Consider the following 22,450-nt stretch of genomic DNA (forward strand, 5'->3'; position numbering starts at 1 on the left):
TCCAAAGCATCGAGAGTGCTCTAGATGTTACAAACACAATTTCCTTTTCATATGAAACATGCATCCATCAAGCAAGTAAGTAAACTAACATGTTATTCATTCCACAATCAGTCCATCAATAAACAGTAAAACAAAGGGCCCATCTAAATGCATGTTTCGTATTATTGTTAAACTTTAAGTAGATTTAAACGCCACCGCGGACAATGTCCAAGTAATACTAACTTGCTATTTCGCTCTTACGTTTCATTAATGGCAATCAATTTGAAAAAAAAAAGAAAAAAAAGGGACTATATTCTACTGATTTTCACAACGAGAAGAAAGTCATTTTGAATAACGGACACTCAGACAAAAAAAAAAAAAGATTCTGTAATATTCAAAATTGAATGCCACTGCCAATAAACCAAAGTAACAAACAAAACAACGTGACAGGCAGCAACAGAAACACAAACCCATGACATTAACACAAAATCCAACAAATACTGAGAGAACCCAGAAAACTAAATACAAGCAAAGTGACGAGACAACAAGGAACACCTGAACATGACACAAAGGGTTGTGGGTGGTGATTGGTTGACACAAGGGACCCGTATGACAACAGATCGACACAATACCAAACGAGGAAGACAAAAGCACCCGAGGAAACAAAGCCAAAAACATAATCTCGACAACAACCAAAAAAAAGAATCATGACAGCCGTCTGGATTCTGCACCGGTGGAATATCTCCTCAGAGGCGCCGCCACGGATATTTCTGCATTGACCAGCCACGCTGGCTTTTGTCCAGGACCCACTTCTGTGACGATGTCTTCCTGCAGCATTTCATCTTATTAAATGGACTCCCACACAATTGTAACTAACATTGTATAGCACCATAATGTGTTAAAAGTTGCCCACTCTGCATCCATTGCAGGCTGGTAATCTGGGAAGAGGGGCTGCCCCATCTGCGGCCCCTTCTCAAGGTTTCTCCTTTTTTTTCCCCATATGGAGTCATTATAGTTTTACTTTGCCCTTTTGTGGTGTTAAAATCAGGAGATGCCGCTTATATTTAACAACTGTGTACTTGTCGTCTTTTGAGAGTGTTTTGAGATGAAGTGCTATTTAAACACTTGAGTTGACTTGACTCCAACAATCGTTATTGCTGAACTAACTGGACAATGAACTACAAGAGAAATATTTTTTTAACAAGGCGTGTAAATAGGAGGGGCAGGGGGGAGTGGGATTAAATCATTTAATTTTAAGAAAAAAAGTTCAGGGTGTATGGTACTTGAACTTTGAAAATGCATTTCACAGATGACCAATCTGAACTAACAATTTTTTTCAGTGCATTTACAACCATAATTAGAAAACTGTGCTATTGAAATTATAAGCATTAACCATACAAATATAATTCCGGGAGGTCTGGCTCCTTATAGAAAGGTGGCTCTCAAATCCGACGATTGAGGGGACCTCTGAAACTTTGTACCACCAATGTGAATAAATGCAACAAAAGGTTTTCAAAAAGGAAAAAAAAACTTTCGTTATTGCACATAAGGGCGCAGGTGAAGGATAAACTGTAAATACATGATTCAATGTTTGCGTTTCTTGAGAATTACTTCAGCTGATTGCAGACTGGAAACCAGAGCAGACAAATATTTTTCCAAGAAATACAGCCTAAGGCCAAAAAGACACTTATGAGTCTGATGGCACATTTTTAAAAGCCTTGAGCTCTTAGCATGGGCAATACAAATCACTTTGGCAATGGACATTGTACAAAGTGCTCCTTTGTATTCTGTTTAATCGACACAATTTCCAAGTCGTTTGGTGAAAAAAAATCTGATGGCACCATTTCACCTTTGTTACTTCTGTACAGCAGCACAATATATCTAATAGTGCTCATTTATTCTTCATTACAAAGATTAATAAATGATGATGACTGTAGAATGAAGGCTAGTTTTAATTTTTACTCGGGCACAAGATGGGCTGCAATTAGAGAGCAATCCGGTCGATATTTGTGTCGCATTGGAAATGCATCAACGAAAGCAAATACTATATATTTAGAATGTGCCACTGCAATATATAAAATAATTTCACCCCAAGATTATATAATTATCAGTTTTGACTGATACCGCCTGCAAATAGCAGGCATCCAGGATGTTCTCCGCCTCTCGCCGAAAGTCGGCTGAGATAATCACCAGCTCATCCGTGTCCTTAATGAGGTCAATTTAACCAGACAAAGCGCAGCATTTTGTGTCATGGGACTTGAAGTTCATTTTTCAATGAGAAGGCGAGGAGGAAGGTCTCGCCAAACGTTTCCGTTAATATCAAATTTGTGAACAACTAAAATGATGAAGAGAACTTTACAGATAATGATGTTGCAGTGCTTTGGATTAGGTCCCAGCACAACTTTTGAGAAGAAGATAAAGGTTAGGGGATACATTATGATGGAGCTAAATCCCAATATGTGTGAGAGCCTTATACTCGGAGAGAGTCCATTGTAAATTCTAACTACTGTATTCTTTGGGATTTTACATTGTTTAACATAGTACAAGACCAGTCCAAAAAAATATATAGTATATATATATATATATATATATATATATATATTCAATTCGGTGAACATCCAGACATTCCACGTTTCATCCCTTATAAAGTCCTTTGTTGTGTTGGCAATTTGTTTTGTGTCATTGTCTTGTTGCGTGATGAAGCTCCTACCGATTAGTCCGGATGCATTTTTCTGCGAATGTGTCACAGAACACAAAATTCTGTGGGTCTTCAAAGCTCATTCTGTGGCATGTGGTTCCCGATAGTGTAGTGGCTCAATCGTGTGAGGCCCTCAGTGACAGTGTGCATATGAGCGTTGATGGTTCGTGGATGTGCCTTGCAAATAACTGGCAACCAGTACAGGTTGTGTGTCGGACCTTCGCTCACAGTCAGCTGGGACTGGTTCCGGCTCCCTCCGACCCTGAACAGGATAAGAAATGGACAAAATGGATACTTTAGAGCATCCTTCTGTCAGATCCAATCTGTCGTAAATAGACCTTATAAGTGCCCACTCCGCACACCCTCACCGACCTCAATTCAAAAAGTGTAAATTGGCAGACTCCAACTGTTGAAAGAGACAAAAACAGTAAAGATACTGGGATGAAATGACACACATGCACGAACTGTACAATGAGGCACTTGCATGCTTATTAGTAACGTATATTGCTTAAAAGAGCGACATAAAAAAAACTGTAATCAACTTTTTAATGCAACAACTGCAAGCTACGTGTGGTGCTTTGGAGAGCCCGCCGTGGGCAGAATATTAAAAAAAAACAAATGACTTTGCAATATCGAGTAAGTGCGCCTTATAAAGTGCTGTAAATTGTGCTTTGTCAGGTTTTAAAACAAGAGCATCACCCTGAGCGATGTGAAGGGATGGAGCAATTTGATGACCTTACAGCAAGCAATAACATGGATACGGCCTCCATGATGACCTGCCAGCATAGTTGTGCTGGGCCGTTCTTCAAAATAAGAGCCAACAAAATAGCCTCATTTTATACAAAAGGAAACCCGGTGCAGATAATGTGGTGCAGGCATCTCATTCTATTAGCAAGTTAAATAGTGCCTCAGCCAACCAGGTAACCTCCACATTGTGAGCATTTGACCCGACCTGGATAGAATCCTGAAATAGCCCAACCTCACCTTTGATCCCAAATCTTCCTTCTCGCATCTGAGCGCGTCCACTTTTTCCCCAGTGACCCCTGGCAGTGATCTATGAAAGCAGGAGGCACTATCTGACTCTCCTGCACTTGCACATTACAGTGAATACACTCCCTTTCTCCACGGAGCACCCAAGATAAGAGTTATAAGAAAGGATGTTTGTCGTGTACGCAATAGCAGCTTTTTTTTTCCTTTTTGTTTCATCAGATAAAGTGGAGAAATGAAAGGTTCACTTTCCAAAAGGTAATGGAAATTGGTTGCAACCTCTTGGCAGGAAGCGAAGAATGAAGATGTTATTGCAACTTTTCTTTTCGACGCTGAAGTGTGTTGCAGTGGGCAAACTGTGAAACTTTTTACAACACAGTCAATTGGGGGTGCGGGCGAGGGTGTCACAAAAAGGCGTAAAGATAACAATAATGAACGAATTTGGTCATAAGAATTGACATTATTATAGTTTGGTCAGTGACAGGCAATTGGTTGTTTTCCGACATCTTGTCTTGAAGAACCTGATGCAAAATGTTGGGGCAGTTGAGACAAACCTTTGCTATGTATCGTCCTCCATATACAGCATTAAACAACCACATGCATTCCCTGACATAGAAGTTCAGAACAAAGTACCATTGAAAACTTTAAAAGAAGCTTTTCAATGACACGTTTCCATTGTTCTACAGGCGTACAAAGTAGGACACAGTATGGCTGTTGTTCCCATGACGACGCAAGCTTGCCTCGATGGCTATTTTTGAAGCCATGAATAAAAATATCTGGTGAACTTTTTGTGATGCCACTGGAAACTTAGTCCCATTAGATGTTTTATTTATTGATGTATGTATTTATTTATTTATTAAACTGCCGGTACTATAATAGCGATGACGAAATGGAATTTAGCGATTTAGTCAAATAACTGATGGACTGGGCCTGCCTGAAACAATGATGGACTGATCATGACGGACTTGTGGCTCAGCCAAGAGCAAATGACGGAAATTCACTGACTCGCCCACCACTGTCCCTTTGGTTTATATTTAGTTTGACCGGTAACTTGTATGTTTATAATGTCTGGCAGTGTCAATCAAAACTGAGCTTTGCTATTTTTGACAACTCTTGTTTGGCATCTTATTAGCTTTGAGAGGACCTCATATCGTGGGCCGCGAGTGTAATTCATTAAGATGTACGGTAATTGTGTGCACTGCAGAGTGCTAGAATTTATTGCAGCAGCAAATTATACCTTACCCTCTGCTACAATAACACAATAATGGTGTCATAACTTAAAATGAGCTGCAATGCATCAATGATAGAAACAATCTCTAATTGCAGTGCATTTATTGTCTGAAATTTCAGGGGGTGGGGGGGGTCTGCAGATTTTTCGTTCTTATTCCAACAGAGACCCCTTTTTTTTCTTTTGAAATAAGCTTATCAAAATTCCGGTCTGCTCTTCTTATAAGAAATTCAATGTAAAATCAAATGCAACGTTTGACATGAAGACCATTTACTTGTTGTTCTGCATTGTAAAAGTATTCTGTCCAGTTTTTCCCGTGTTTAAAATGTATCTATGCAAACCTGAAGTTTTATAATACATCAAGCCTGAAGGTCAACTTTATTTTTATGTCCAGCTGCATCATGCCAGTTTCTCACGCCCCGTTATCTTGCTAAACTGTTGATACAATAAGTTAATAGGCTTATGATGCTAAGAGTTGAGAATTGACTTTGGTCCTGATCCAAAGTACCCACAGCATTAAATGTGGTCCTGAGTTCAAGAATCTGACAAAGAAATAAATGACAAAACCACTGGCTGATACCATTTTGTCAATACTGTCAACGTGTTGATTTAGCCCTGCGATAGTCTTCTGCCTAATTAGTTTTCTTTCAACTGCAAGCTTTTTAGTCAAAATTCATTGATGCTGGGAAAGTCTGTGGCTATCTTGAAAAATCATTTTTTTTCCTCCTGAAAAACTCTTTTGTGGCTGTACGAGTGACGAGTTACAATTATGTTGCCAATATTCGACAGTCTGGAGGTGGAGGCTCCGGTGACATTAACTGAGGCTCAAAATAAACCTGCGTATTGTGATTGGAGCAATTACTGTGTCACCATCCAGGCAGTGCAATTACACACCCCTTCTCTGTGCGCTTGTCATGACCAAAGATTTCCGTGACACTAAACGTGCGTTTCGTTTGGTTTCTCTTTTCAGGGAAAGAATTTAATTTGAAATCAAAGGGAGAGGATTAAAAAAACTTAGGATTGAAGGAAGAAAAAATATTAACAAAAACAGATTACCTTTTTGAAGCACAATATGGAACAAATTGGCCTCAAAATGTCACTCTCGAATGGGATGGTCCACTGACTGCTTGTTTACGTTACCATGGCAAGCTAGAATCACCTGCTTTAAATGTACAGTACCTGTATGTGCGTGAATATATATTTATATATATATATATATATATATATATTTTTAATATATCAGTGGTTTTTAACCTTGTTAGAGGTACCGAACCCAACCAATGTATATGCACATTCACCGAACCCTTCATGACTGAAAAATAAAAATCTGTTCCTTCAGTTTTGCCGGTGCAAGACTAAAGTTGCTCAACTCTGGTGAATCCGTGTGATACATATTCTTCCGACGCTTTGGGGTTTTTTTTCTCGTCATAGTTAGACTGTATTTAACCCACATGGCAGGGGCTCGATTGAACCCGGGTTAAGAATCACTGATATATAACACAATATATAACACGCGCACACACACACACACACTTTTGTGTCCATGGACTTCCTGTGTTCTCAGCTCGAGCATTAATGCTAATGTTATGGTTCAAATAAAGGTCAATAGTATTCCTGTTGTTGCCGTGATGAAACATGTATTTTCGGGATCCATAAAACATCGAACCTCAGAAACCTCACCTTCTCTTTAACTTTCTGTATAATAACGGGCAAACTTTGACTGGTCTGATTTTCCCAAGATCAAAATAACAGTTCATGTTGAAATACATGAGATGATTTATCAAGGATTCATTTGCCTTAGCTTTTCTGTGACAGATTGAGGACAAATATGTGAATAGAATAACGGCTTCTCATAACCAGATACGAAAGTCGGATATTTTCTTATTGTACAGGTTCCTCTCAACATCAGAGTTGCTTCTGCTCAAAACAGTTTGTTAACAGTTGGTTAACTGACCCATCCATCTTCCCTCCCCTCCAATACAAATGAAATGTCAGGGGAACTGGAGTACTTCAGAACACACACATTCCAAAAGCGTAGATACAGAATAAATAAAAACAAAACAAGACCGACAAAGTGCAACGAAAGATGCTGGTCACAAAGAACCAGGATTACAAGGGTCAGAGCAAAAAGCTTGTATAAGGCATGAAAAAATATATAAATCCAAGTGGCTTGTCACAAAGGGACAAGGAAATCCAACACACGTTTAATACACCGAGAATATGAGATACAAAAACTCTATTTATCCCCGTAGGGCAATTAGAGTTTTCTGAATCTGAAAAACTACTGTCAAGAAAATAGTGGAAAAAACATGATGAGAGAACGACAAGGCAAAGTTCATCAATGTCTAGAAAGTACAGGCACTTGGAAACGTAAGGAAGGCTGAACAATCTGACGGCAGGTCGTCAGTGTGTCAGATCTTTTAAAGGCAGGTGGATAACAATGCGATTCGAGACAGGTGCGGGTCTGGAGGGAACGCCCTCTAATTTCGCCGCAGACTGCAACACAAAGAAGAGGGAAGCTGTGGTTTGAAGATGATGTCGAATGGATATAAGTAGTGTGCACACACCAGTTCAAATGCCATTTTTTGTCACATAAAAAAAAAAAAAAAGACTATGACTGTTACGATGTGCGGTGGACCCCAGAAAGCAGGCAGGAGGGAGGAGCATGGTGAACTTGAAGTTTATTGATAAAACAAAGAAAACTAAATCCAAATAAGTCCTAAGAACAAAACTAATTCAAAGTAGCAAACAAAAACCATAGCAGAAGCTAAAAACTCTCAATAACAGAAACATGACCAAAAAACATGACGGGAACGAGCATGATAGCATCAAAGAAACAAACAATGACCCGACACGGAGTGGCCGCGCAGGGAGTCCTTTTAAAGCAATAATTAGATAATGACTAGCAGGTGTGCGTGCAGCTGCAGAGAGAGCCCTACAGTGCCACCTGTTGGTCACAAACAGAAACATAACAATGACAAATCATTTCAATTCTTTTATTTTTTATTTTTTCAGCATTAATACAGTCTGTAGCCTGTCCATCTAAATTTAATTTTACTTTTTTTTTCCTTTTTGGCCGGGGAATCAAATATAAATAACAGAAATGATGTGGTTGCACATCATAGAACGCCAGACTTTCAGGAAAGCATGGCAGTGGATTTTTTTTCCCCCTTTACATGGACCAATCGTGAACAGTTGCAAATTCCCATCCACTGTATTTTTACACAAAACCATCAGGATTTTATTGTGAGAAAACAACCAACAAAAAAAGGCAGGAGAAACCGACAGCAACATCTGAAATGTATTTAGGGTTAATCAGAAGCGCTGTAAACAATGATGGGTGTGTGCGGACCTCCATTGCACATTTAAGTCTTTGAATGTGATTGATATATCACTGAATGTAGTCACATCGAAGTTATAAGAAGGTGTGGAAAGGTTTGGGGAACTTATTGGTCCTGGTCTTCACGATGTTAAATAGCAGGTGGAGATCCAAGAAAAAAAATGGCTGGAGCCACTCAGTCATGTTGTTTGACTGACATATGCAATAACTTGTGTTGGCAGAAATGCCACTCAATAACAATTATTTTCCAGCTGGCAGGCAACCCTTCTCGACGGCGGACAGTGTCACAAAGTGATGAAAGCGAATGAAACACCGGAGAAATTCTTGCAGGTGTCACAAGAGGTTGAAAAAATTAATAAATAAATCACAAAAAAAAGGACGAGCAACATAACAGGTTAAACGTGAGGTGCGAGGAAGCCGTATTTCGGAGATCGTCTACTCTACAGGAGCCAGAGGGTAAAAATGTTGAGTGGTCTCACTGAGGTGGGGGAGAGAAGTTGCTTTAAAGCCCCCATCAGCCTTGTTGTGATTAGGGAAGCTCCAGGGTAACAACCATTCATGTCTCATGTGAGTCTGCGTGACACACACACACACACACACACACACACGCACGCACGCACGCACGCACACACACACACACACACACACACACACACACACACACACACACACACACACACACACACACACACACACACGCACAGGCCTGCTTTTCCATTACACGTGTTGAGGCAAATACAAAAGAGAGGCAGCGCACAATTATGGCCCAAGGTAAATCTCATGTTGTGTTGTTCAGCATCTAAATGTCTTCAATATCAGTCAAATGAGGCATGTTTATTTGTTTGTGCAATTTGAGAGATGAATAACGGAAAAAAAAGAATTGTAGCTGCTTGAAAAGGTTTTTAAAGTTTGTGATGCACTGACGACAGATGTGATGAGTGAATCCAAATTTCAAGTGCAATATTATGAGTCACCTTGACAGGGTATTTACTACAGCCTCTGGAACGTCTCAGAGGAAAACCGTTTCAGCGAAAGGGAGAACCCGCGGAAAGGAATGACCGCATTTTTCCACCCAGAGGTGACATAAAGGTGGGGCAATGGCAACTACACACCACTTCTGACTTTATCACATCGGAAAATATGGCCGTAAGTCATTTCACCATGGGCTTTGTGTACAAAGATGTTTGCCTGGTTTTCATACTGAAACACAGTGTATGGCCAAAACCAGAAAATGTTGCATGCAAAAAAACAAAACAGATGCATGAATCTCTGCATACGCAAGAAGGCATGCTCATTCCTCTCATACATCTCAATAAACGCGGAAATGTTGTCATACCAGACTCCTCTCGCTCCACACCATTATATAAATATGCAAATTGGTATAAACAGTGGCTGTCAGTGGGAATAATACTCTTTTAGGGAATTGAACAAAATGTATAGTGGAGACGCTGGTAAACGAAGTAGAGACCTGAAAAAACGATCTTTGGCCTGCTGTCCTCTGGAGTCAGCACCTTCTAATACGTTGCCGCCGAGCAGCTAGGGCGCCCAGGACCTTTAGCTCAGCACTGAGCGTTTTTCGCTAGCAACCTGGAGACATCGTAACTGCATTAGTTCGACCGTCCAACCCTGAGTTTCGTGGACGCTGCAATAGTAATATTGTCCCTTCACTCTAATACTTTGACCCAAAAAATTAAATTAAAATTAAAATTGTCAAAATACCATCCCACGGGCCACAATTGGCCCGGGGTCACATGTTTGAGACCCATCTACCATATTTTGGCGAGCAAGGAACTTTTTTCCTTTTTTTGTGTTTTTTATTGTTCGCATTAAGTGAGCTCCTCAGATCCAGCAGATGGAGTTCTGTTTAAATAACCTGCGTGGCACCTGATACCATCTTTGTAATGTAATGTTTGTGCATGACATTGTTGTGTGCGAAGTGCGTTTATACAATTAAACTGCAAGATCTCCCTTTGCCGACTTCAGCCGTGCATGCGACATGGGCAATTGTAGGCTGCCTTGCACCCGCAATCATCCATCCATGTTTTATCAGGTGCGTCGGGGATGTGGCAGCCAATTTGAATACTTAGCGCACGGGTGCCTTTCAACCATGATAGGGCCAAAAGTGTCAGGATCAAATGGAATTTCTGTATCGTGCTCAGGGACACGCTGAAGATCAAACTCACAACCTTTGTGTTGTAAGCAACCCGCTCTACCACCTTAGCCATTGAAAGGTGTGAACATTGTTCCATCAGAGCGTAGTGAAATAAAGGTCATACAGGTCCGTTTTTAAGATGGCTTTGTTCGCCAAAGACTCCAACCCTCTTCAGTAAAATGTCAAAGAAGTCGTCAGTAAAAATGCCGATTAGTATCACACAAGCAATAGTTGGCACTTGACACACAGGCGATTTGAAAATAATTGTCGAAGGGGGCCGTGCACCGCTGAGCACGGCGGGTTGACCCATCACCTTCTTTTATCTCGACTCCACCTTTTTCAAAATTGACCTTTTCCGTGACTTGCGTTGGAAGCGGAACCAAGCGATTCACTCAGCGGTTCTGAGCCTCCGAAGAAATAAATGTTGCCTGTGTGTCAGGTTTCATGTGCCTGCAACCAGCCTGACTGAATTAACAACCTTCCTCCTCAAGTGGATTGCACATTCATATTCCACGTTTGCACACCTTCCCGGACAAACAGCTGGCAGAGAAAGTGTTGCAAAAATCAACAAATGAAATAAAAGGATCCTCCGACAAGCAGTGGAAGCATTGCACTGAAAACAATGACAATGCCGGCTTGCCAAGACCAAAATATGCGTGAAGGCGATTTATAACGAGTTCTAAAAATAATGACAATTCTGTGAAAAATCACAGTGCAGGATACAAAAGACTTGCCAAAATGCAGTTTACACCATACTGTTCATATGATGCATGTGACTCAAGAAGCAACCGAGAAACCCCAAGCAGCAGACATACTGTAACTTTATGAGCCTTTAACTGCTAACCTGGAGCTCATCCAGATTTTTTTTAGACCTAACTGGTCTTCCTCCTTGATTTAAGTGATGCTGCTAGTCCATAGTCAAGCTGATATATTTGAAAACAATCGGCCATGCTGAAATAGAGGGAGAGAGAGTGGCAATGCAGGCTACTGGGATGTATTCAGTGGACTACAATGCAGTACAATGATGTACGGTAATTGTCAAGAGACACAAAAGCCTGAGAATCACCACCACACTGCGGGACGAACAAACAAAAAACACAACCAGCAACAGCGTTACGCAGCTGGCTGAGCTGACACTTATGAAATGTGTTTGAAATACCCACAAAGTCCGCTGTTTGGGGGAGGCGGTAGGTGTCCCACGCTATTATTTTGGACTCAGTCCCAGTATCCAGGTCGTAGTAGTGGGGGTATTTATTTATGTACTTCAGTCTGTGTCCTGATGATCCTGATAGAAGTACACACGCAAAGGTCAGAGAGCTCCTGTCTACATCCCTTTGCCTCTTTTTGGGGTCATCCTGGGCCAAATGAAATCTTCCCGCTCAGCCTTTTTGGAAAGAGGAGTGGGGGGGTTAACTGGCTCACGCTGCATGAAGCGCAGTTATGGATACTTTGACATTTTGGTGAATAATGTACAGGATATTAATGTTCTTGTACAGTATGGCATGGTGTAGTACATTATTGCACTGTATACTATAATGTAATACAGTGTTCATGAATAATTTTAATATAGGAGTGCGTAATATGATATGGTTCAATGTGGCATAATCTAATTTGGTGTTGTACAATCGGGATTAAAATATTATTGTTTATATTATACTTTGGTGTGTCATTGTATGGTATTTATATGTTATAGTATAGTGCAGTGCAGCATAGTATACCATAATGTAGGTCAACTAGCATGATTGTTATATAGCATACACTGTATGTATACACTGCAGTATAGTAATGTACAGTGCTGTTTATTGTAATGTAGTATAGTGTACGATACAGTGTACGACTATACGATAATACCGTGTACAATAGTATCGTATGGTGCAGGGGATGGGCAATCCCAGTCCTAGAGGGTCCGTATCATGCATGTTTTATATGTCACCCTGCTTCAACACGAATGCTGACTCGAGTATTACAGCCCTGCTTCTAAGATATGCGTGTGAGCAATCGCACGCTGCTTTCACCCTCTCGGCGCACAGGCAAATGTATGCAGTATATAAAATAAATAAATAAAGATTGATTTTTTAAAAAATTGAATCTCAGCTCTATTTACATTTTTATATTGGCATATCAAGAAATTGAAAAGTTTATTTGGCACATGTGGTTGACGGAGCGGGAAAGAAAAAGCAACACACACACACAAAAAAAAAAGGACTGCAAAGCAAGGTGAGCACACATGTTGTAATCATTGTCACATATGAACACATTGCACTTTGGTAAAAGCCAGCCAATCAAGCACATGCCAGCGTTGTCCAGCATTCACGCTGTCCACTCGTCACCTCACCAAATCGACCGGGGAGGAAAGGTCCACCGATGCTTCGTGAGTATTTTGATGGTCATGTGGTTACAATTCACATGAATTCTGGCAGCTTGACCTTCTTTTGTCACCAATGCCATGAGCAGCAAATGTTCACTCTTTGTTTGGCTCAGTCAAACATACTGTAAGTCAAAGCCTCCCGCCTCCGCTACACCAGATCAATGTTTAGAAAAGTTGAGTTTAGATGACAATACTGTATGAAAACTCACAATATTGTTCACTTTACTATTATTGGGGGGAAGCACAAGCGCTCCTCTCGGATCGTGGTCATAACATAGTATATTGAGACACTTACTTGCTAGTGTGTCACACATCGTGAATCAAGTCAATGTGTGGAGAATTATGGTCGATCTTAAATAATAGGTGGCCAAAACCTGCCTCATTCAAATTAAACAGCACTAATAAACCAACCACCAGAGGGCGCTGGAAAATGGCAAATGGAAAATACTTGGCCTAATGAACAAATGCTTTTAATATAATGATACGTTTTTTTAATGTATTTTCATATCATATTATTATAATATGACATGACAACAACGATATTTGTGGCAATTTTAATTTCGCGGTAATGCAGAAACAGTTCCTAATGAACAGGTCTCGAAATACAGTACAAACTGCAAAGTTTAATACGCATTTGCTCTACTATCATTTAAATTTAACTGTTTCCTTTTAATTAATACATACCTTAAAGAATTGTAGCGTAAAATAATGACAGTAATACAAGAACAGCTGCTTGCTGGTGCAATATGCTTTGATTCACGTATTAGTCAACTCATCACAACTACCGTACTATCGGTGACTACTCAACACAATAATCACTAAACGCAATACAACAATTATATGAAATGCAACTTAAGTATGAGACATTCTCCTCAATCTTGTACATGTCACGGGGGTAAAAAAAAATCAATGCAGAGAAGCAGAAATAAAGATAATACATTTTGATATGCAGAGTGTTACTTCAATTGTGTGTATATTTTTGTGGTTGGAGTTTGCAGTGGAGTACAACCGCAATGAATCATGTTTAGAGTTCTTTCTCACATTTTGGACACATTGTTTAACTCACATGAGCGGGTAAACATTATGTTCCGCACCACTGCCACCTCATACATATTTTAAGGTGCATTAAGATTCCTTCTAAATGCATTGTCACATTCACATTACAACATTAATATTTACATACTGATATAAACTTTTAGACACAATATTGGGGACACCTCCTCAATCTAATGCAGGAGTTCCATCAACAATTCTGACTTTACACTATTTGTGTCTGACGTTATGACGGGACTACTAATAAAACAGCATGTTTGCTATTGTTTGGGTTTTTCTCTGTTCTTTGGGCGGTATTGTACAACTGTACTATACCAGATTGATATGTGCCCCCCCAGCCACCTTATAAACTTAAATGATTCGATAAAGTAGGCAGCTCAGATCTGGACGCAATGACTTTCTTGTTGAAAATTTTACAATAAGAATGAACTTGTCAGTACTGTAAATGTGTGGCATCTATTTATCTAGCTATCTAATCGGGGTATCTTTCCAATAAAAAGTGATCCGATATCTCTATTTTGGGGTGCGGTACAATTACAGGACTGATTCATTAGTTTGTGTACCGATGGATGCACTCTTATCTTTGAAATCAAAACTCATTGCCCGAATCGCATTTTCATAACACACAGTCTTGTTTGTTTGCTTGTTTCTGTTTTTATCAAAAACATCATCCACCACCACGAGCGCAATGTGCTAACTCGCCGCGACAGCGCTCAGATTTTGGCTAGTCACGAGTGGTGTTCTATTTTGATTTTATGAAACAAGGATGGCGAGAAACTCATGTTGAACTGAACTGAAGCCTCCCTTGAGAGCGGTTTGTTCAATTCGAATGTCGACATTGATTGACCAGCCGCATGAAGTGATATCGCTGTCAACCCACTCCCGATAACCCCCCTCTTCTATTGTGATATGCCTTCATTCACTGAAAGACAGCATGCTCCCCTCATGGGTGGGAAAAAAATACAATGAATTCAGGAAATGGTTTCTGTTCTCATTCGACGATTGCAATCTAATGCAGCTGAGCTGGAATATGCCTTTCAGACAGACTCCTTCCCTCCAGGAGATTTGACTAACTGGAACTATTTTTATCAAACAGTCTGCATGACTTGATAAGTGCTCAAGAAAAGCTGAATCAGATGTGAGGGATGTGCCGGATCCATATGGAGTAATATGCAGAGCATCCTTTCTCATATACAAAGCACTGTTACCAAATGGACCTCATTTGGTTGCTACAGGATGCTCTTAGAGTAAGTGCTTGTGTGGTTTTTACATTATTTTGCCAAACATAACTGTCTCTTTTTTTAATGACAGTTACAATTTGGGAGCCATTTGTTCAGAACAGAACAGCTGCTCACTAGTCACATCAATGATGTTTGTTACAATGCAGTGTTTGCTTTTTCCCGTTCCACTCCCAAAATAGAATAAATCAGATTTGTCTCTGTCTGTCTCTCTCTCTAAATCAAAACTGTGACTCAGTCATTAAAAAAAAAAAAGAAAAAAAAGTAAAAGACTCAAAAATCGCCTCACTTTTAACTCTATGAACTTCATTTTCAGCAGCATCACGTGCCATTTTAATTCTGACACACTGCAAAGGACACCGCACACCTTTTTTGCACATCAACTTTCTGCGAGGCTTGAAACGGCTGCGAAGCATTTCAGTTGCACAAGCAAATCCAATGTCAATACGATAAGCCAGGAGTGGGCTAACTACGGGCAGTGGGTCAATATAATAATCATAATGCAGCATAAGAATCAGATCTTCCTCGGAGTCAACTTTTCAGAAGACACAACAAAAAAGTAAACTAAATCATGAATTAATACATCTTTAATTTCAGGGGTAGAATTGCCTGACGTGTTGAACTGAGGATGCGAACAGTTTTCGCAGAGGAGGGTCAGCATCATAACAAGATGATTTAGACAAAAAAATAATAATGTTATCATTTATGGGAGGTGAAGTGAAGATGTTTTGATGGTTTTTTTCCCCGTGCTTTTTGATCCTGAGAGGAAAAAGGCTGCCCACAGCGATACAGCTATGAACACACACTGTGATGAATGCGCCTTTAAAGTTAACATAATAAGAATTCACCCCGATAAATCAATTGCCTCGGCCCAAAACACAAGAACGTGACCCAAAAGCTCCAATTGAGCGAAATTATGGGATAGGAAGGCAAAGTTTGGACATCTTACCTTCACGCCATAAGTTTGAACGGTTCTCTGTCGTTGCTTGCGTTCTGTTGCCTCCGTTTAAATCCAGCATTGGCAATTAGCTCCCCACTTTGTTCGTCTTCATTTGCTTTGCACCTTGCGGACTGGTCTCACGCAGCAGCGAGCGGATGCATCGACTCGTACGGGGAGGCATAGAGGGGGCGGGGGGGGGGGCACGCTTGGAATAACGCCACAATAACACTTCAGACAGAAAGGTCATTGAAATGACCAGAAGATTAATACTTGGCCCGCTTTAAAACACCAATGGTTGGTCAATTAAAGCGCATTTCTAGGAATACTTTGAGCGAGAGGCAGAGCGGATCCAAGGAGCGGCTTTTACGCACGGAGTTACCCTGCCCGTACTGACGAAATGAGAAGGCGCACGCCGACTATAAGAAAGTGAGCAAGAGGAGGAAAGCAAAGGCGGGGTTTACATCTGCCCGAGTGCTCAACGTGCACACTTTGCCGGAAGAGCGCCCAATAAGCACACTGCGCCTTCGCCGCTTCTCCGTTCTTGGAATTTCTCCGCCTGTCCGCTCAAACGTGCGTAACATACGCGTCGATTTGAGATGGCGTCAGCTGGGAGCAACGCGGACACGTTTTCGTGCGGTTGACCAGTACATGAGTGGAGGTGGTAACGTAGCGGGAAATTAAAAGGGTATTAAATGGAAAATTAAATATGGAAGGATGTGCTTTAAACAGCGGAAACGTGAGTGATGCTCGAGGCGTGGTATGAGGGCGCATCAAGAGACACTCCATCCTCAAAGGGCTTGTTCCTTTTTAGCATTTACACAAACAGAAGTACGGCAGGTTTGGAGCACCGTTTGCAAAACAAAGGGAGCTAACTCCTTCAAGGAACTAGATCATATTTAAACTTGATTCATTTGTGTGATTGAAGAGCCTTATTTTTAGCCCTGGAGAACACGTGGGTCAAATTGGACTCCTATAAATTCTGCTACTCAAATGCCACCCTTAAATCCCAAAGGGTCAAATTTAGTCCTAATCCTAAATCAGGATCAAAGCATTAAATATTTGAAAAAAACCATATTTTGGTGTTCGGTGAACATATAGTAGTCATCCAATGCAAAATTCATCATTTTTCCAAAGAAGAAAAGGGTTCTTGGGTTCTCCAGGGTTAAATGGGCAAATCACGGAATTGAAGCTCTCCGATCAATTCCCAATTTAATAAGACCCCCCCCCCCCCAAAAAAAAAAGAACTGTGTCAAAAATATTTCACAGTGACGAATGAAATATTATACACAGTATAATGCAGCACCATTAAGTGTTATTCTAGGGCGCTGGTGTCAAAGTCAAGGCCCGGGGGCCAGATCTGGCCCACCACACTATTTTATGTGGCCAGCGAGAGCAAATCAATCATGTCAAGTTCTATGATGCTTGCTAAAGTCTGAACCAAAATTTCAAATTGTCATATGTAATCCACAATAACAGTCATTATTCTTGACTTCTGATTGTAAAGTAAAATATATTCAGAAAACCATTCTACAGTCTGTCACCATCATGCTGGGATCAAGTCAAGGGAAGATCATGCTGCTCAAGTGTCTGCTTGTTTCAGAAAAGCAAAGGACACCAAGTGCCAGCACAGCAGACCTGCATCGACTCAAAATGATGCACCCTCAAAATGAATGTGCAGTTTGGAGTGGGAATACACCAACACACCTAAGTGATTACTGCCATCAGGAAACTTTACAGCCTGCTGTCACCTGATATGGCCTCTATTAACTTGAGTTGATGAGGGGGATCGCAACAACATCGTTCTTTTTTTAATGCACTGCTAGTTGTCACTTTCAGGTTTAGGCTCATGAAAAATCACAAATACACACACGGCCTGTGAATCCAGTGTGAACATTTTTGTAGTACTCAGCCATATCACATTTTTTAAAAACTTCTTCCTAGCTATGCACTGAAAATGTTATTTTCTTTTGTGCTCTTGTTATAATTTCTTTTGTGCTCTTGTTATCATGTGTCGGGATGCTACAAGATGGTACATCAGCTCTGGCTAAAAGGGAATGTAGTAAATGTTGTCGACGCCAAAGTTCATTCCCAATGCATCCCTCTGCATCATCGTGGGTGCAGCTTCCATTTTTTGATACAAAGCGCTAAATATATCCCTCATTTTTGATGACACATTTTGTATCTCCTCATGCACTTCAAAGCCAACTATAAGCAGCTGAGTTTGTGTTTACATGTGGTGAATTGTGGAGCAGTTTCATAGTTGACCTGAAAGATAACGTTATCTCATTTATTAATTGAAAATACAGTGAAATACATTTGCATTTAATATTTAAGGACTGTTGTGCATTAATTGAGGTACAGTTCATATTTAATTGATGGGTAATACATTTAAATTAGTTTTTTTTTAATGACAGTTTTTTTTTAACCATACTTCAGTGCAGTGTGAATGTTCAAATGTGCATAATGTAACGGGGTCTGACAAAAAGATCAAATATGCCGATTACGAATTAAACCTGAATTCTCGGTCCTACTGTCCCTAACGTTTATGGTGGCAGCATTTGATGGAAAAAATAATGCATTCAAATGAAGAAATGTCACACAAAAGTATGAATGAACTCCAGGGCGAATACAATGTAAAACATTCAAACGCAACATTCTTGATCACAAGTGACAAGCATTTGGCATTTAGCGTGAGACTCAAATGCACATCCTGTTTACATCTCGACATCTTCATTCCATGCTCGTTGTTATCAAAAGGCCATAAAACATCAAATACTCAAATACACAATGCCAGTTTAACAGATTTGTATCAAAGCCCACTGTTCCAAAAAAAAGGTGATCAATCGTCAAGCCTCCCTCGGGAAGCCAACAGGAAACAGGAACAAAAACAGAAAGTGGAAACCTACCGAAATAGAAGCAGTAACATCAGCGACACCTTTGCTCAGTCATCCAACTATCACGGCACTGAAACATTCGATATGCTGGCCAAGCAGGACTTGCACACAGTCAGAGTCCTCTGTGCTTTCAAAGAGATAGCTTACTTCACGGCAACTTTGACTTCTTTTTGTTTTACATTGTTCATCTTCTTCTCTTACTGCTTTCTTTTTTTCGCAAAGTGCAATGAAAGGAAAGTGCAACCATATGCAGAGTTCATCCTTTGGCCCTACCAGAAATCTGGCGACTGAGATGTGATGGTGATTCACGTGATATTCTGATGCCATGGATTAAGACAAATCAAAAGTTGTGACTGACACCGACTTAGCTACCTAGCAACCTACCTAGCAACCTACCTACAGTTCATACCATGAACTGAGGCAATTGAGTAAATGATTTGAAATAATATGCCCATTTTTAAAACTATAACTTTGAGATGGAAAAAAGTGTCTGACAGAAAGTCTGGGCTGCCCTGCTGAAGCTGCTGCCCCCGCAACCTGATCCTGGATACACGGAAGTTGGATAGATGGATGAGATCTGTGAGCGAGCTAATGAGAACTTGTGGATGTTGCTGCTTAACTCATTTTCCACAAATGCAAGATTCATGAGAAGGCTTTGTTCAACACAGTGGGGCCCCAGACAACATATTGTAAAGAACATTTCGGGGTTGACTTCCCCTTTAATATTAATGTCTTGATGTCTTGTCTTGATTAATTGATTGATTGATTGAGTCAAATTATTGCTTCAGACATCCAATAAGCTAGTGCTCTTGTTCAATAAAAGAAGATTTTTTTTTTCCTGCAGAAAAAAAGCCTGCAGACAGGGTTTATTGATTTCAAAATAATTCACTAAAACGCAAAGAGAGTGAGAATGGCAGACAATTAAACTAGAAAACTGGAAAAAGCCTTAAGGGATCGGTATGGGAAGCAGTGAATCTAAAAAAAAAAGTGAAACTAGAATAGAAATAGGTAGAATAATTGATTTCCCACGATTAAGACAGTTAAAAGCAATGTTTCTCACTTAATTGGGGGCTGGGGGAAGAGGGGTGACAAATCCAGAGACCATCAGCAGAGCGCTGTCACTTTTTCTTCTTTTAAAGCCAATAATAATGTCATTGAGCTGGCTCGGCCAAAGCAATTATGCACTTAAATGAATATAAAGGAAGAAAGATGTCGACGCTCAATTCAACATCCAGATGCTGCCTTCAAATGGAGGATTTATGGCCGTTTGTTCCTGAGTGACCCTTTTTTTTTCCTGTGCAGCAGAGAAAAAAAAAGATAAAAGAGAAAGACAAAGCGTTGTCCTGAGTGAAATCCAAGCGCAGGAGGAGGCAAATAAATCATTAATGCTGAATGATGTGGTTTTTTTTTTATGTTTTTTAATTGAAAGAAAAATAAATATCGTCTACTTCACGGAAGGACTTTTGGTCAATAGAAACAGATCCAACTTGAAGCTCCTTTTTGATGGCTGGAGTGCAGATAGATTAGCTTGAGGTGATTCAGTGCCTTCGCCAACACGCTCAGTAGCCTCCTGCCAATGCGTGTGACTGTGGACCACGAGGATGAATTGGTTAAGATGCTCCCTGCTTGCACGTCATAGGATTTATTGCAGACGATGGCAACTTCAAAAAGATTTTCTCCCCGGCGAGTGAATGAGTGTGAAGTGATTAAATGTGCTTTCTAGAGGACAGTAAACAGTGAAGGACTTGCTCACCCGAGTTGGACTCATTTGGGTATCAGTAAATCTGCAGAAATACTTCAGAGAAGCGAGCAGTTAAATGGGCATTATGTGGACAACTGTACAGCGGAAAGCAACTGCTCTCTCATGTGTGGCTAATTAGTCCTCTGAAAAGCCACGCCGCTGCTGATGAAAGCTTTAAGGAGAAAATAGTTTTCCTGCCTCCAAGTTTATTACATCCACCAAAAGAGTTAAATGATTTATGGATGAAGTCAAGGACGCAGGCAGAAACAGTACAGCGGAGTCTTTCGGTTTAAGTGGGAGTTCTGTTCCTTCACACCTAAATTTAATGCAACATTCTAATAAAACATTGGTGGTGGCCAGATGGGTCAGCGGGGAACAGTGCTGAGTTTGGGCATGGGGATAGAGGTTTAAATCCCGGTCAGGATAAATGATAACATCCGTTTGGGTTGCTTGGTATAAAAAAAAAAAAAAAAACCTCGGCCACAAACATTATGCAAGTGACTTGGTGTTGCAGAATGTTGCATCTTCTTTGTAAAAAATATTAGTTGGAAAATGTGTGTTAAAACCTGGTAATCAATTTTCTCCCTTTAATTTATCAATACGATTAGTTTTTAAATCCTGTTGGATGAAAATCTTGACTCAACATGTCAGGTTGGACCCTTGCGAGGATAAGTGGATCAGATGGATGGATGGATGGAAGTACAACAGTAAATGAGCCTGCTTCCCTGCGCCGCATGAAGACAAATCCATATGCCGCTCATCAACGCGAAATGTCAACTACCGGGATGGTCATAAACCGAGGATGTTCAGTTGTCGGGATATCGCGAATGAGGACAACCTTGCTGTTGTTTCTGTGTAAAATTGGAGTGATGTATGTCAAGCAATCCTGAAATATTGATAGAATTGTTCCAATGAAGATGCTTGCTAAAATGTGTGTTTTTGGTTTTCTCAAAACGTTCAAATATGTTTTAGTCATCTATGCTATTAAGCAAAGAAAATGTGGCCCCTTGAGCTTAAACATTTGCCCACCACTACACAAGAACATGGCTCCCCCATGGCTAAAATTTTAACAACTGTCAATTTAAAACAGACCATTTTTAATGAGTAGACGAGGTAAAAAAATAAAAATTCGAAGGGTGCACGATTGATTCATTTTATCGTTTTATTTAATTATATTTAGAATAGTTTTCACTTTGTATGTGATTTATGATTAAGTTAGTTATGATTAAGAAATTAGAAAGATTTTTTTTTAAATAAAAGATTTCCAAAGTGTCTGAAAAAAGGTTTCAGTTTTGATTTTGACAAATGAACAAATAATTTAATAGATTCACTTAATAAATACATTTTAATAAACCACTGTTGAAAGAAACTGTTCAATTAATGCAACAAATATTACAGGAGCTTAGCTCATGTCGCTGTTCGGTGGGCCAGATTAAATAACAGAGCAAGCCATACGTAGCCATACTTTTCCTACCCCTGCTCTAGTCTGTTGGATTTTAGGTTTTAATGACTTAATCCTAGTTACCTCCTAGTTGCCTCAAATATGAAATCGCAGATTGTTTTTGAGAACTGTTAGCTAGCCGGTTCGCTGCTAGCAAGTAATGCTGCATCAGTAGGAAGTGGGAGTTTTTCAACGTCTGGGACAACCTCGGGAACAACTCAAAGTGGGAGGTCCAAATCGCAGTCGGAGAAAAAAAAATATCCACCCCAAAACATCATTTACAAGGTGATAAAACAATATTTACCTATCTTTCTGTAGTCTTACGTTCATGTGCCACAACTGTTACAGTTTGAGTGGGTGTAATCCAATTTCCCACTTTTCTATAATGCAG

At 40.1% G+C, this 22,450-nt stretch overlaps 1 protein-coding gene across 2 annotated transcripts in view; it reads right to left on the reverse strand.

Moving 5' to 3' along the window:
• Positions 1-16,466, reverse strand: part of drd2a (dopamine receptor D2a) — a 40,114-nt gene extending 23,648 nt beyond the window's left edge. Inside the window, exon 1 of one of the 2 annotated variants that reach the window (XM_052079226.1) lies at positions 15,993-16,466. In XM_052079226.1, the coding sequence (XP_051935186.1) occupies positions 15,993-16,062 (70 nt within the window). In that variant the 5' untranslated portion in view covers positions 16,063-16,466. The remainder of the gene's footprint in view (positions 1-15,992) is intronic. The other variant, XM_052079225.1, reaches the window with a different exon arrangement.
• Between the last annotated feature and the right edge of the window lie 5,984 nt (positions 16,467-22,450).

This window comes from Hippocampus zosterae, chromosome 10, assembly GCF_025434085.1.
Source record: "Hippocampus zosterae strain Florida chromosome 10, ASM2543408v3, whole genome shotgun sequence".
Lineage (NCBI taxonomy): Eukaryota > Metazoa > Chordata > Actinopteri > Syngnathiformes > Syngnathidae > Hippocampus > Hippocampus zosterae.